The sequence below is a fragment of the Palaemon carinicauda genome, chromosome 1 (genome assembly GCF_036898095.1).
Source record: "Palaemon carinicauda isolate YSFRI2023 chromosome 1, ASM3689809v2, whole genome shotgun sequence".
Classification (NCBI taxonomy): Eukaryota; Metazoa; Arthropoda; class Malacostraca; order Decapoda; family Palaemonidae; genus Palaemon; species Palaemon carinicauda.
This window is the reverse complement of record NC_090725.1, coordinates 239,088,683-239,106,344: the sequence shown is the minus strand read 5'-3', so window position 1 is coordinate 239,106,344 and position 17,662 is coordinate 239,088,683. Positions and strand designations below refer to the sequence as shown.

The window sequence follows — 17,662 nt, the reverse complement described above, 5'->3', positions numbered from 1 at the left end:
GGACAAAGGTAGAAATAAAATCAAGGCCAATCATACGAACTTCATGACCACAATCAAGGGATTTCTCTACAACATTGCAGATTATAAGGTCACCACATGCTCTAATGTCAAATCAAATTCAATAACCTCTTCGCACCACCAATCAGTGGAGAGGTGAAGTGAAATTAGAAGAATTGCTATTGAATATAGAAATAATTAGTTTTGTTATTGTTATTCCAATTATTTCATGAATCTAAGTTGTGACTCATCCAGATAAATCCCATGCAGGGAATGAGGGGTCTAAGTGAGGGAAAGCAGTAAACTAACAAGCACCCTAACGCAAAACTTGCCTCAAATCAAACTTACAAAGCTCACCTTAAATTCACAGCATCATAATGATTACCACTGGAAGATCGAGAGAACTCCTCTCAACCTTTTGCCATACAATACTATTCTGTATTGAGATAGACTGAATAAGAAATTGCCATGAGGGGAAACAAATCAATACGAACTCTATGTCACCATAATCTATACAAATTACCCTATATGTATACACATCAATATTACCTATTTAAACTACTGTAGAACATCCCATGCACCTACCACAGAACCTAACACCCTGCAATCTTTATAAGAAAACCAGGCTTCCCTTAAATAGTTCATGAAAAAAATATATCTTTATGACTCTACGCTACTGTCAAAACTCTCTCCAGAGATTCTCACAAAAATTAAGAAGTAACAGCATTCTGAATATCTTCAAACCTGACTTTCAATTCCCTCACCTGACTGGAATCTAATGTGATGTGAGCTTCGGTCATTGACACTTTGATGAGGAAGAACATAGTATTCTTGGAGAGTGGGTGCCTTTTGCACCCTAACTTCACAAATCAGATTATAAAATTTCTTTAATGGTCTCCACCTAGACTAAGTAGACCTTAACCAATCTAATCGGACATAGGAAACTTTTCTCTGGATCACTATCCATCTAAGGAAACTATTCTAACAATGGATAGATATTATGCATCGGAAGAAACCATGAGACTTTGGAGATGATATGGATCAAGATCACGATTCTGGATCAACATTGCACTTTTCACCATCTACTGTACAGTCAGCATGTGAAAAGTAGGAGGCAATGTTCGCAGACTTTAGTCAAATGTTGGCAGTATTAATTAGCGGAGGTCTGGAATCTCTGATTGCTTTTGTTGTTATTTGACTGCTCTTGTTATTATTTGATTGCTCTTGTTATTATTATAACTTGCTAAGCTACAACCCTAGTTGGAAAAGAAGGATGATATAAGCCCTCGGGCTCCAGCAGGGAAAATAGCCGAGGGTGGAAAGAAAATTAGGAAATAGACAAACTACAAGAAAAGTAATGAACAATTAAAATAAAATGATTTAAGAACAGTATAAACATTAAAACAAATCTTTCGGATATTAACTATATAAACTTAAAAAAGCAAGATAACTCTACCCCTAGACAGTAGAAGGCCATGGCACAGAGACTATGACACTACCCAAGACCAGAAAACAATGGTTTGATTTTGGAGTGTCCTCCTAGAAGAGCTGCTTACCTATTTGCTTTTTTACCAACCATTCCTCTTCCTTCCTCATCAAATGTCGATACCATCTCAGTTTTTGAGTTCTCACCTATTTTCCCCAGCTTCTGGACACCCTATATCTCCACGGATCCCGTGTTCGTAATACAGTCTCCCAATCATTCTCCAGCCAATAATTTATAAGGTCACAATTTATCAAGATTCATTCCATGTACTTTGCCAGCTGTCATATTTTTACTGGATAGATTAATATGAATATACCTTCATATGACTTTGTGCTCTATAATTTTGGAAACTTTTAAATTACCAATAATTTGACAGCTTCTCTCGATTTCATCCATGCTGCCGCCACTCTTACTGTTTGTTTAACTTCTTAATCGCACTCTGGTGTGTTTTCAAGGTAACAGAAATTGTTCTACCTACCATATATCACAAGGTTCTCAATTATTCTGTTTTCCCCCAGTTGCTCATGTTGTGTATTTTGGGCATCTAGTAACTTCTGTTCCTTGCAGATTTTGTAATCCTGAGTAAATCTTGTGATAACCTGTTATGGGCTTATTTTTAGCATTTACATTGTAAATGCTAAAATATGAACATCACCCAAGATTCTGTTTTCTACAGTTGGTATTGTATTATTCATGTGTGCTAAAAGAACGTAGGGCACTATTTTTTCCGTTTTATTGGAAACTAGTTAAAGGTGACATACCGTATGAACACTCCCCTTTAATATCGTGTTTATGACAGAAAGTATAACATGCTTGCTCCCGTAAATATTGCAGTTGAAAAGGACAAAGAATAATTGCATAAAATCTGTAGATTATTTGAGTTAGGATGTTAGGGTAATCTACCATATAGCATTATTTTTTATTAAAGTTAAAATTAATATACAATATTAAGATGGTATATGGAAATTCATATTTATAAATAATATGTGGAAATGTTTGAAAATGAATACCTCTGTTACTTATGGTGTTAATGGGACGAATATATCATAGTTATTTTCGTCTTTAATGGAGCAAGGGGCTACACTTACAGATGGTATACTTACTATATATTTGCAAAAGTTTTCTTTTGTTGTTCAGATGAGTTCTCATATCTTTGTTTAAAAGAGAGTGCTTAGTCTTAATCAGAATGAATAGCGATTTTCTAAGCTTAAATTGCAATTAATAGTAATATTTGTTATACATAAAGATTTGTATTATTGTTGTATTTTGAAGTAAGTTTACTGACGATAAACAGAACATCCGTATTATTTTGATTATGGCATTTCTCGAATCGGACCATACATCCCTGGCTTTTTCTTGATCTAGGTTGATTGAACACATGCTTGAACGACGCATCCGAGGAAGTTTGGCATCTATAAAGATAAGATTTTCATTAAAGTTTAGGATTACCTTAAATATTTTTATTACAGGCTGTACAAAGATTCTTGTTGAGACTCAAGTATACATTTGATATTATTTAATAAGGAAGGCACTGCAAGTCACTTTAGTAGATTATCAGCAGTGACATCGCTAAGTACTGTATAATTATTCTAAGTAAATTGTTATGTATTTTATCACTGTATGGAAAGATTTTTTGTTGGAGGCAAGATTATTTTTTTGTAGAGATCATACCTGTTCAAGTTCCGGAGGTGGGCAGGAACTTAGAGCATCTAAAAAGGCCTCTTGCGATGCTGTTTCAGAACTGATGTTTGCATAACTCAACATGTAGTAGAAGGCAACTTGGTCCACAGCTCCATTCTTCCACTTGAATGAGAAAAAAACAATAAGCAAATGAACCACTGTATGTATATGTATGTATACCATCACAGGGAATGCTTCAGTCTACCCATATTTTGTCTGTACGCTGGTTCTTACCTCCTCTTACATCGTCCTCACTATCCTTAACAATTTCTCAAGTACTCGTCTCTTTCTTAAACACCAAATGACTAACCTTCTTGGTACCCTTGCGTATGCCTTTTCAAGATCCATAAAACACACAAACTTTCTTGTTCCGTTCTAAATACTTCTCTTGGACTTCTCTTACTATAAAGATGGCATCCGCTGTGCTCAATCCTTTCATAAACCCAAAATGCTGCTCAAGTATATTCATCAATTCTCTGGTTCAAGGTAAACAGAAGTAGAAGGAAACTTCTACTACTGTTTATCTTGAATACTGACTCCAAAAGTACTTCCCACAGTTTAACACGTCTCCTTTTTGTTCATAAACTTTAATCATCCAACTATCTTGCTAGTCCCATTTTATTTCTTCTACATCCCAGATATTTTCCAGTAGTGTGTCCACACACTCTTTGCCTAGATTTCCCAAGCCTTAACCATTGCTATTTTTATTTCAGATTTTCGTGCAGCTTCACTTTTCATTTCTTTATAGCGTATTGACTCTCTCTCTCTCTCTCTCTCTCTCTCTCTCTCTCTCTCTCTCTCTCTCTCTCTCTCTCTCTCTCTCTCTCTCTCTCTATCTGATTTTTGCTATTGATTCTTCTGCTGGAGGAACGTTTTCCATTTCTTCACACTCATTCTTAGTGTTTAATAGTAGTTATGAATAGTCTTTCCCTGTTGTCTTGCCTTCCTCTTACTCAGTTAAGATATTTCCCTTTTCATCTTTGATTATGCCTACCTCTTCTACAGTATATCCTGCTTGTCCTTTCTTCTCGCTTCTGCAATTTTGTGGATTACCTTTTCTCCTTCTGGTGTTCCCATCACCCCATACCACTCTTTCCTAGGATTCTGTCTTTGCAAACACTACCATTCTCTTTGTTTTTATCTATCTATATTCGGCAGTAGTTTGGCAGTTGTTATCTTCTCACCTTCTTCTGGATATACTCTATTGCTTCACAGATGTTTGAACCTATTTATTCCACCACCATGTTTCTTTTTCCTGTTGCTGCTAGCACCACAATCTCTTACATAACATCCCATATCTCATCAGGCGATTCTGACATTCCATTTACATAACCATTTTCCCTGGCTCTTTCCGCTTTACTTATAAACTCGCTTGCCTTCTCCCCATTCAGCTTCCAAATTTTAAGCCTCTTCTTCTTGGTTGGGGCTTTTATTTTTATTATTCCTTTCAACCTAAGATCTGCAAGCAATATTTTATGTTGAGCTACAACAGATTCATTTAGAATAATCTTGTCGCCCTTCCAAACCAAAAAATAGTAAATTTTAGTGCCATTTTGTTCTCTTTTACATGCTACCAGATGAATCCTCATTTTCTCAATCTATGTATTCAAAACTATTAGATTCAAAGCTTCTGTTAATTCTAACAATCTTTCACCTTCCTGGTTTCTTCTTCCAAAATCTGTACCTCCATTATATGTGCCTTCAAAGCCATCAGAACTTTCACCTACATGGGCATATATGTCCCTAGATAGCATTAATAGTTCATTTCTTGGCACTCTATATATCCTAATCTCCCTTTGAATTCCGCATTCTCTTCAATACACCCTGGTTGAGGGGCGTATGGAGAGATAATATGTCATACTTTATCTTTCACCAACTTTAGGTCCTTGAGCTTGTTACTGATACATAAGACCCGTAATGCCATTCTCCTTCAAATCTGGATGGAGGAAAATTTCTACTCCCTTTCTCCTTGCAAATAACAATACTGGACCCAGATATTTACCCCTTGCCAAAGTACCAAAAGGCAATTTTTTTTTGTTGCTAAGAAATATTTGTTAACCTTTATAGTATATGAAATAGAATACTTTGTTATATTAGGTAACGAGCAATAAATAGACAAATTTTGCAATCCAACGCACCAATCCAAGCTGATTGAAGAGACATCTGGCGACATCTCTCACTCTGTCATCTCCTGCTGTTGCTAAAACATTTTCAAGATCACCTGAGTGAAAAAAAAAAGAACTTCTGAAAACATTTTAATTTCTACACGAGTTCCTTAATGGCAAAATTAAATCAGTATTATGATTGCATTTAATTCTTTAACTGAGATTATTTTTAAGGTTACTTTATCAAGATTTCCTTAAAAGTACGTTTTTGTAATGACACCATATTGGAAGGGTAAATTTTGCTCATTGTAGAGGAGTATCAAGGTGTCCCGGAAAGATCTTTTCAATTTTATATTATTTTTTTCGAAGGAATGATTTGAGATTTTTTAGAAAGTTTTTTATGATGTATACACAGAATACATAATTGATTGAATATTATTCTATAAATGTTTATATATATATATATATATATATATATATATATATATATATATATATATATATATATATATATACATGAATACATACATACATAGTCTATACATATAAATATCTATGTACCGAGTTATACAATAAATAAATGTATATATACTATATATACATTTAACTTTTTAACATACATGCACTATGGATTATTAAATGAATTTTGACACTAGTAATTAGCTGGTTTATTTAGGAAAGATTATAAATAACTTCATCAGGATTAAATAGACTAGTTATTCAGGTCACTCCCGTTTGTAATGCGCAATACCTTATATTTAGAGAGGTACTTGTGAGCAAATTGGGATATGCAATCTACTTGGAATTACGTAGATACATATTTACCCCAATTCAAGATTGATTTCTTTGTAGTTACGCCATTTGTAAGTAATACTAAATTTAATAGTTCATGAAATTGATTTCATTGATAATGCTTCTAAATTTAAGTGCAGCTGAATTAGAAAGAGTACTATTTTCAGCTTATGTTAATTTTTGGCTGAAAGCTAATTTTAGATTTTCAATAATGCAAATTGCTCGATTTTAATGGATTGTCAAAAAAAAAAAAAAACTGCTGTATAACGAAATCCTGAATCTTACTTATTGTTGCTGTTTTGAAGGTTCCAATTCCTGGTTGTGGTGGAGCTTGACATTCATTGAGGGCTCTCAGCATAAAGACCTCCAGCTCTAGAAATCTTAGCCGTCGTTCGCAGATCAGAGCTTTTCTGTAGCACCTGATATCTCGTCGACATAAGGTCACTGGAAATTTATTTCGAGTTAGACTTTAATGTTTGGTTATGAGTTGTCATTTTTCTCTTTTAGAATGGTTGTCATTATAGTGTAATATTGCTGGAAAGGAGACCTTTGTTTTTCTCGTGGGACAATAAAATGTCTCCAGTTCAATATGAAATACACTCTAGTAAGATATATCAAAACTCTAGCCTACTTACAGTTAAGTTGATTAATCCAAGCGTCCACTGCCATAAGAGAGAGTAAAACCAGTAGTGAAAGGCGTAGCATGTTCGTAATCCGTCTCATTTCTGAAAAAAAAAATGTTTTAAATATAAGGAAATCATTATGGCTGTAAAAGATGACACCAAATGAATGTTTTTTAATTTTTTAAACTAGTTATAACACAATTGTTTATGATAGGTTGACAAGAACACGTTTTCCTTTGCAAAATCAACTTTCCTCCTCGTGTCAACAAATTTTATACATTTCTCAGGTAATTTTCCTTACCTTGCAGCCTTTTGATGTAGTTTTTTATTTATTTATTATTTGATTGAGACGTAATTGTTCACAATAGCCTCAGTGACCATGCTTTTAAGTGTGACCCTGTAAGTATGTAGCCAGTCTCTAATAACGCTCAATGTCTCGTATGTAATCTATCTGCTGCTCAGGGTCTCCTTGAATACAAAATTCTCATCGCTTCAATAGTTTTCACACTAATCTCAATCCATCCCTTATAATTTAGTTTCTTTTTTTATTAATATTTATTATTATTATCAGCAAAGCTACAACCATAGTTGGAAAAGCAGGGTGCTTTAAGCCCAAGGGCTCCAACAGGAAAGAGTAGCCCAGTAAGGAAAGGAAATACTTAAATAAACTATATGAGAAGTAATGAACAACAAAATAAAATATTTTAAGAACGGTAACAACATTAAAACAGGTCTTTCATAAATAAACTATAAAAAGACTAATGTCAGCCTGTTCAACATAAAAAACATTTGCTGCAAGTTTGAACTTTTGGAGTTCTACCGATTCAACTACTTCATTAGGAAGACCATTCCACCACTTGGTCACAGCTGAAATAAAACTTTTAGGATGCTGTGTAGTATTGAGCCTCGTAATGTAGAAAGCATGACTATTAGAATTAGATCTCTTTTCTCTACTATCAACTGCCTCTCTAAAGAACCGCTGAGAAGTGGCAGTTGATTGTCAAAACACCTTCTGACCTGACCTCCATCAGTTAAAACTAAGTAGATATCATATTTTTATACAGCTCGCACCTAATACCTCTTCAAGATGCTTTCCATTGAATTTAGCCTCAGACGCATGCTTGAGGGCATTTGCAGGAATAGGTTTTCCACTTGGTTCTTACTTAACGACTGCAAGCTTACTCTTATTAACAATGTATATTATATTGTGATGAGACGAATTAGTGAATTATAAGAAATTTACAATGTTTTCAATCTTCTTTGCAATAAACTACATACATAAATACACACAACTAAAAAAAATAATAATTTGATAGTCTTTTAAAAACTTTGTTTGAAAATAGTGTAAGTAAAACTGATTCCTTAAGCAACTGTATACTTCAAAAACATTCAAGTTTCTATAATATATTGTTGTCTATGATTACAGGGCGACGTTTATGAAGCGTGTCTAGTACACTCCTGGTTCGCTGTTGTGAAAAAAAAATGGTTTTGTTCAATGATAACTATACTACAGGTTCTTAAATCTTGTCATTTTACGTTTGATGAGGCCATTTTCGTCATGATTGACCTTGCTGTCATTGTTACCAGTGACCAGTCAGATTCATAAATCATAGCCTTGCTTATCAAGTTATTTCCAGTTGCATTGGCTTTGTTGTCTGAGGCTCACTTATCATCCCCCAATTCTAATTTTTAGTTTTATAAAATAATTATTACACTGTATTCTGGTAAAGAGGAGCTTGCAATTTTTAGAATTGTTTTCCCCATTGGAATTGCAGAAAGCCATTTTAATTTCATGATATATTGATCTCATTATGATTTAATTTGATTTCGTATCAGGTTTGTATTTATTCATTCATATTCAATACCGTCTATTGTTGAGATAAAGCGTTCATATCTATTTTTCAGTTTTGGATATTGCATTTTCTTTATGTCTACGTCACTATCAAAGAGGTTTTTTTTTTTTCTATTTACTAAAATATTAGTCCTCAAGTTTTTGCATAAGTTCCTTGAATTTGAACCAAATTATCCAAGTTGTAGGCCGAGACTGACGAGCAGAAATATTTTACATAAACAATTGCATAGGCGTAAACTTGTAAGGTAAAAGGGAATAGTAAATAAAACCAGAGCCATCAGAGATTTCTGACCTCTACCAAAGGATGACGTTAATACTAAAAGAAAGACATTCGATTTCCATCTGATCCAGACTCCTGATCCTTATCACATCCAAAATTTACTCAGTATGTCATCCATAACCAAAGAATTGACAAATTTTTAAACAACCGTCTTTCACTTTTGACGTAACTTTAAAATTGTGTAAAATGACAAAAGGTAATCTGATCTAGAATACGAATTTGGATCATCACCGACCGATGATTTATCTGTGGTGATGATTTCGTCAAAATTCGTCAATTTGTTATGACGTAATCTTTGGAGTTGTAAAAAATGCGCATCCGGATCTATAATCCGGATCCGGAACCGGATCATCTCCAAAAGTTAATATAGTCGTCCATGGCCTAAGATCTGTCTGTGGTGGAAAATTCATCAAAATGCATCAATTCCTTTTGACGTTATCATTAACATTGCTAAAAATACCAATCCCGATCTAGAATCCGGATCCGAATCATCTCCAAAATTTAATGAGGTCATCCATAACCATAGATGTATTTGTGGTGAAAATTTCTTAAAAATCCGTCAAGTAATTTTTACGTAATCCTGTCCACAGACAGACAGGCAGACAGATAGACGACACACACACAAATAAATAGATAAACAAACCGACTCGATTTTATAGCTTCCTTGGCGGAGGTAATGAAGATTGGAGACCACTTTAAATCCTAAGTTGCTTTTGGCTTACTTCCGTTGAATTTTTCTATGGGAGGGATTTCTGTGCGTTTTTTTTTTTTTTTTTTTTTTTTTTTTTTTTTTGTCAGAAGGCAAATTTTATCGGGAGCGAGTTACTGAAATTTTATTTATAACTGTACAAAAAGTCATTGTTTTCTGCGTATTATTTTCCTTTTTTACTTGGTCTGATGGGTTATACTCGTATGGTAATCTTTCCTGGCCGTATGAATAAAGATATGCTATTTTAATTTAGCTTAACATATATTCGTTGAATGTTAAAGAGAGAGAAAGTAAAAAATTAATCCGGGTAATTATGAGGTTTATCAATTGATTTGACTATTATCAAATCTCTGTAAGGGGATAGTGATATTATTGCAATTTACGCGGTGAGATGTAGACATTACTAAAGGATCTTTGCAGCATCCCTTGGATAATAGCAGCCCCCTCTTTTTAGTCTTTCACTTTTCTTTTGTTCTCGATTCCTTTTTCTTTTACCTTGCTGTCAAACCTCTTCTATCTTTTACTAAATTCTACACAGAAAAAGTTAAAATTTTATTGCACACTGGTAGATTCCTTTCACCATCCATTTAATGGTTTACATTTAAATGTTTTTTAGTTAAGCGTTTTTATTGGGTACTGAAAGATTCAAGTATTTATTTACTTGCAGCTTTATATTGAAGGACTTTTATAACTTTCACTATAGACTGAAAGATCAAAGCACTTTCACATGACACTATGTTTTGTTTATCCTAATCGTCTTCACTAATCTTTTATTGTAAGTATTTCATTTGTCTTCTTTATAGATTTCCTTTTACACTGAACTAAATTGTCTTTTCTGAAATGGAGTGTCCTCTCCCATCTTCTGTTCCATTGTCTCAGTGTAACATTCCAAATGTCAAGTTTTCCTCCCTATTTCGTTCAGAGTACATTAGTTTCGAGAATAATAAACTATGTTGGGTTATTTTTAATATAAAGTAAAAAAATCTAAGTAAGAAAAGTAAAAGAAATCTTATTGGATAATTTCATACCTCCCCATGTATTTCATGGCCTTTCTACATATCGGAATATTTTCTGCCTCAAGTTTTTTTTTCACTTCATTTAGTATCTTTAATTTAATACTATAAGGTTTTTCGATGATTATATTACTATGTCGTTCTCTGAATTATGTTATCTGTTATTTATTTACTTAACCTTTATATTAATCATAATTAAGTATTATTTTTCTAATAGGTATTTTATAGTTTAGTTTTCACTAGGAAGGTTATAAGTGTTTACTATATATTTAGGTAAAGTTTATTTAATTCGACGGAATCTGTTGATATTTTCTCTGAATTTATGAGTGTGTGTGTGTATATATATATATATATATATATATATATATTTATATATATATATATATGTTTATATGCATTGTCACTGTCCCTTGCCTCTGCCATTCATGAGTGACATTTAAACCTTATGTTTAGGAAAAAAAATCACATTTATGAATGCGGTATAGGTGACCCGGCCACTCAACATTGAAAGGTGTAAACATCTAGCTTGGCTGCCACGGCTGAATGGTGCAGCTCTGATCTCACGTATACCAAACATGTTGATCGCTACCCTTTCGTCACCCTCAGTTTACCCAGCAGTAATTGGGTAATAGTATTTACCACGGTCAAGAAAAATTACATGGGAAAAGCGATGATATATATATATATATATATATATATATATGCATGCATATACCGTGTATATATATATATATATATATATATATATATATATATATATATGTGTGTGCGTGTGTGTATATATATGTATATATATGGTTGTATGTTTGCATGCATGAAAATGCAATGTTAAAAGACTTTTTAGCACTTGCAATTTTCTCCCTTAAAATATTTTAGAATGATCTCAACCATATTGAAAGTGGCCTGAAAATGCTGAATTTTATGTTACTTATCATTCATAATCATCATATATCCTTCAACCTTATTATTCCATTAAGATTCAGTGGAATGTTTTCGACATCGATGGATGAATTATTCGCATGCCATAAGATATTAGACGAATTCTTAATATCCTTGTAATAGCCGTCCTCGTTAAAGCATGCATGGAAAGTCTCGTGATATGACTTTCGACTTTGTGAATGCAAATCACATGCTGGCTTTAAGAAATAACAGCACCTGGTTTGTACTTATCTTTGATTGTGTCGAATATAAGCACAGAAGTGAAAGTTCATGATACAGATGACCTTCTAGGATGTGGTCGAGCTTAAGCACCTCGTATAAATACCGCTATATTATTATAAAGAGAACATGAAGAATAATTCTATGTTATTTATAGTAAGGAGTATGCTCATGTTCTCCATTAAAAATAGATGTACATTTTTCTTTGATTTGACTTCAAATGTCTAACATTTTTTAATTGTATTTTTATTCACTTTCGGAAGAACATTAACTTCGAAAGTTTCATCTGGGTTTCCTTAAAGATCCACTGAATAGGATATAAGGTAATCATCTGACCACAAGAGGTTAAAGTAGTGGGGGGATAAGTATAATGAAAGTGAATTATAAGAGGAGAAGAAACATGGGTCAGACCCCTATGCATATGAACACATGATTTTGAAATGATAGCAGTTATTCGATTTCATGAGTTAACGTTTTTATTGTCATAGTCATACGGTCATGAATAAAGGCATTGTAAAAGAGGGTTAAAAAAGATGCCTTCACACTCCATACTTATATAAAAGCCAGTGGTGCAATTAATGTTATGCACCGTTAGACACAAAAATTATATGTAATTTTCTTCAAGTACGACTTTTACTTCGATGTGGAATTGCTGATCTATGGCATTGTCGGTCAGCTTTGGGATATTAATCCAACTGGGTTAGTTTTATGAGTTTTAAAGGGATAGAATTAGCACAAGGAGTCCATTGTATCATCGCATCAGAATAGCGTTTTTCACATTGGCAAAGATTCTGAAATAATATACAAATGTATATTCTTCATTAGAAGAAATCTTGTACTGGAGTACATTTTCTTAATGTCATTTTCCTCCATTTATTGTTAGAGATTTGTTAACTTTGTATCTTCATTGCTATACAACTTTGAATTGTAAAATTCTGATGCATTTATATAGTTAGTTGTAAGTTCTATTTTATTATTGTAATCTCTCGCGTTTCTACTTGCGAAAGTGTTAGTCTTTTGAGTCTTATATATTCTTGCCTTACACTTTGATTGATGTTATATCAAGAATAATTTAAATCAGTCTGATGTTCTCATAAAAAGCATCTGGAGAAATTAACATTCTCTTAGCCGGTTATTGCCGTCAGTATATCCCAAAGCAGTGAACTGAATGCATTATATAAGGGTCTTTGGAGTGTCCCTTTGTTCACTACTTGCATCTAATTGTTAGTCTTCTTTTTAAAGCTTTCTTTCTTACATCTTTAGCTTTGACTTCATGGTGCTGAATAGGCTCCTTGTCCCTTATGGCCAAAATTCCTTAAATAGAAATCATGCTTCTTCGTACATAATGTAGTGTAAATAGGAGCAGTGACGGATTGTTACCCTTATTCTATTGGCTGGAATTTAGGACATAGTCTTTTTCTGGTGTTACCAATGGCAATAAGTTTATCGTTTATGTCCGTGGGGTTGATGTGTCACTGAACATGAATTACGTAATTGATAGTTAATAGGATTTTCTAAGCAGAAAATTACAAACTTTATCGAATTATATTGCAAGTTTCATCATATGGATTTGTCACGGCTTGTTTTATGATAATAAACTATCACTTCTAAGCCAATTCCCCATACTTTTTATTCTTTTACAAAAATATTATGATGAGATATGTACTTAACTCTTAGGTATGATATTATAATATACTCTTAAGAACTGTTTTGATTATTGTTAGAATTGTCATCAAGATTAGGCAAATGATCAAAACCTAAAAATAAAAGAAAGAGATGTTTTACTGAATCCGTATTTCACATTTCAGCACAGTGTATTGGATATGATTCTGTTTAAACCCCTTAATAACCCTGGTGAAATGAAAATTTATATTATATATCTTCTATATATAATTCATTGTATACATTTCCTTTCTTATTAAATGGTTGACTTCCGCGATTTTCAACTCTCACAACTTCAATGTCACGTAAAACTCCATATAAGTATTTTCTTACTCTCACAAGTCTATTACACTAGTCGCGAATATGTCATTAGTGCCGCAGAATTCACACGCAATCAACGTGCAGCATGTTTCAAATTACACATACTTCATGTATTGCATGCTATAATTATTGTTGTTGCTATTATCATGGGTGTAAGCAGGTTCCCATAATACATATATCTATGATTGTAAGGTCTTTTTTTAGATACATGAAAATAGAGTATCGTTCGAAACTACTCTTTTCAGCAATGGTCATCCAAACGTGGATAATGTCTCATTCGAGTTTTACATAACACAAACAGATAAATAAATGCAAACTTTGATCTCTCTCTCTCTCTCTCTCTCTCTCTCTCTCTCTCTCTCTCTCTCTCTCTCTCGGAACAAATGGTATTCAAACTAATGATTTGGCACATTCTTTGAAGGGTTAAGCGAAAATAGGGAAAATTAATTTTTCATGTACCCCTCCCTTTTTTCTATCCTGATATGGATCACATGTAAAAGGATTTACAAAGAAAGAATCAGGGAAACTTTAACGGGCACATTATGATACAGTTGCTATCTTTTTGCATCGTGTGATGTATAATTACCTAATAGGCCTCTCTACATATTATCAAACCCAAACTGGGTTAAAGGCCTCAATATATCACTTATGATCGTCACCTCATGACAAATCAAACGATGTGTTATTATTTGTGCAATTCCGGTCCGTAATTCAGGTATATCGTTTTGCTCTTCACATAGTACTTGTGACGAAACCTTCGATTTCTCTCACATTCCACATAGCAGCAGCACCCACCATCTGTGTTGAATACATTATACGAAATCACGGTATGTTTCCGCGTCGTTAGAGCTTTGACATGCTTCTGCACACCTCGTTCCCTGTGAATGATGTCACTGGTTTCGTAAGCTTCCATAATTTCCTTATAACCTTGATGGAAGAACCTCGCGACAATGGATGATATATGCCCATATGAATGAGTGAATTCCATATGGTGTATTGAATATATGAGTAGTATATGTTAATTGATAAAGGTTTTCTCCCACTTAGTAATGCGCTTAGGTGGAAATCTGAATGATCAACATTCGAATCTCGTACCAGACGAGGGGAATGAATGGGTGCATGTTAAAAATTCGGTGTGCTTATGTTAAGCAGTAATTTATTTACCTAATTGTTAGTCGATTGGTGTGAGTTAAGAGCGTAGAAGACAGAAAAGATAGAAACTAGACGCGAGGGTTTGATTACCGGTCAAAAGAAATTTAAACTATCTAAATGATAATTTTCGTTCTTTCCTGATGAAACCTTGAAGATTAATCTCTCTCTCTCTCTCTCTCTCTCTCTCTCTCTCTCTCTCTCTCTCTCTCTCTCTCTCTCTCATGGGATGTATTACCGTGTATCGATTTCCATTGAAGAAAACAGGAAAACTTAGAACCCACGACCACTGCTGCGATAAATAGAAAAAAAAAAAAAAATGCCCGAGAGTACAAACATTCCGCCCCACCTCTTCCAAAAAACAAACAATAAAACTGATTACACAGTCAGCCAAAAAAAGGATAAAATTACAAAAAATTAGAGGCCTTACCTTTAGCCTCCAAATCTTTGTATCACCAGCACTTGATATAAAACCCACCAAGAGGTAGCTCAATATAGTCACTTTAGGAAAAGAAATGAATCCCGGGAGTCCAAAAGCGAATATTCCCAGCGACGGGAGAAGCGTAAGGCACAGAGGTTCTCCAATGAATGACTCCGGGGAATCCATTCAAAAGGAATACATAGTACGCTACGCACACCCACCTACTCCTCCCTCAATTTGCTTGAGGGGGTTGTCTTTAACCTACTTGGGGAATGCCATGCGTTGTCTCTTTTTTTAGATCCTGGTATATAGAGATAGAGATCATCCACATACAATGGATGAAGGACGTAGTGTCATGAAGTCAAGCATATTATTTACCCCCAGAATGATACACAGATCGTAGCTGCTAACCCCCCCCCCCCCTCCTATCTTCTACTAACTCAGTCGCACTCATCTCTTGTATTCGATTCCCTTCAGTCCTTCCTACCCATTCTTCATTTCTACGGCTATTATGCAGCGCTTATCACTCTCACTCTCGCTCATCAAAGGTTGCTGGACTCATATAGCTAGTGAGTGTATGGAATATCTCCGATGGCACTAAAAGGATATATATATATAATATATATATATATATATATATATATATATATATATATATATATATATATATTGTCATATTTTCTTTCATAGGTATAACTCGAAGAGTTAAACCTTTTTGTTTACACCTCTTGAAACGCTTACACACACACAGAGAGAGAGAGAGAGAGAGAGGAGAGAGAGAGAGAGAGAGAGAGAGAGAGAGAGAGAGATGCAAGCAGGGTCACACACATTAGCATATTATTATTATTATTATTATTATTATTATTATTATTATTATTATTACTAGCTAAACTACAACACTAGTTGGAAAAGCAGGAGGCTATAAGCCCAAGGGCTCTAGCAGGGAAAATAGCCCACCTAAGAAAGGAAATAAGGAAACAAGTAAACTAGGCCTACATGAAAAGCAACGAATAATGAATATAAAACATCTTGAGATCGGTAACAACGTTAAAATAGATCTTTTATAAACTATGAAGACCAGAAAGAGAGCGATACTCGCAACAAGGAAGAATTAAAGAATTAAATAATTTCTCCAGAATAGATTACCTACCGAAAATCGTATAAGATTTTCTCAAAGGGCCATTTTTTTGTTCAATTGAAGAAACAGATCGAATGGGTTTCTCCAAAATATATTTTCAATCGAGAATGACACCTAAACTTTTAAAAGAGTCCTATAGAGTTAAAGAAACATTATCTATACAAATATCCGTAAATTGAGAAGCCACTTTCCTCAACCTACTTACTGTCATACTTTGAGTTTTGTTAGGGTTCAGCTTCATGCCCCATACTTCGTACCATGTACTAATTTTAGCTAGATCTCTATTAAAGGATTCAGCAACCTCAGATTTACATTTAGGAGATGGAATTAATGCAAAGAGAGCAGCATCATCTACATGTGCAACGAGCTTATTTTCAAGGCCAAACCTCATATAATGTGTAAAAAGTATGAAAAGTAATGGGACAAGAACACTGCCCTGAGAAACACCAAATAGTACATTCCTAAACTTACTATTTCATCTATCAACAACTCTTTGCCATCTATTACTTAAAAATTCAATGATGATGCTAAGAACAGGCCTGCCTACTCCAAACTGTCTGGATTTGAAAACAAGGGCCTCATGATTAACACGATTAAAGGAAGCAATGAAATCAAAGGCAACCATGTAAACTTCCTAATTACAATGAGCATTGTAGATTGTACTGTAAGAAGGGTATTACATGCTCCAAGGCCTTTACGAAAGTCTAGATTATTATCAGCATACCTATTTAAACGTTTTACAAGTTGAAGGTAAACTGCTAGTTTGTGAAAGAATCTGAAGAAGGTGTAATACAAAAAAAAAAATTGCACCTCTGGGGGTTTCTACTTGTTTCAGCAGTTGAAGGTAAACTCCTTTTTAGTGAAAGAATCTGAATTATGAGTTATGGAAATTGGGCTGTAATCGGCAAGGCTAGAGCTACCACAAACACATTTACTTAATGGAGTAACATTACCAATTGCAAAAAGAAACTCTTCTTGCTAACTTGCAGAAAATAACAGACAACTTAGAAGCTAAGAAAAGAGGAGTCTTTATAAAAACAAAAGAAAAATACCATTTGGGTATACAACTCCATAAGCATCAAAGCCGATCAAGAGTGTTTTAATTTTAGGATACCGAAAAGCTAAACTTCTCAGTTTAGCCTCAGAAAAAAACAGACTGAAGATCAAACGCATCAGTCAAAAGGGTTACTTTTTCTTTGGACAAGAGTAACAGAGCCACCAAGTAAAGAAGGTGCTGATAAGTCTACACTAAAGAGTGCAGATTTAGGGTAGTCCA

General features: G+C 34.0%; 2 protein-coding genes across 2 annotated transcripts in view; one reads left to right on the top strand and one right to left on the bottom strand.

Moving 5' to 3' along the window:
- The window catches only part of LOC137638559 (low-density lipoprotein receptor-related protein 4-like), a 196,829-nt gene extending 196,672 nt beyond the window's left edge, over positions 1 to 157 (top strand). The window contains exon 11 of the mRNA XM_068370720.1: positions 1 to 157. This exon is cut by the window's left edge and continues 72 nt beyond it. Coding sequence (XP_068226821.1) covers positions 1 to 157 — 157 coding nt within the window.
- Positions 158 to 2,483: 2,326 nt separating this feature from the next.
- Positions 2,484 to 15,397, bottom strand: LOC137644386 (uncharacterized). Its single transcript, XM_068377371.1, has 6 exons — positions 15,258 to 15,397; positions 6,696 to 6,785; positions 6,346 to 6,504; positions 5,302 to 5,384; positions 3,155 to 3,286; positions 2,484 to 2,895 (listed from the first exon to the last, which is right to left on the bottom strand). Exons 2-6 carry the CDS (start codon positions 6,781 to 6,783, stop codon positions 2,845 to 2,847), a joined length of 513 nt encoding a protein of 170 aa, XP_068233472.1. The 5' UTR covers positions 6,784 to 6,785; positions 15,258 to 15,397; the 3' UTR covers positions 2,484 to 2,844.
- Positions 15,398 to 17,662: the final 2,265 nt, after the last annotated feature.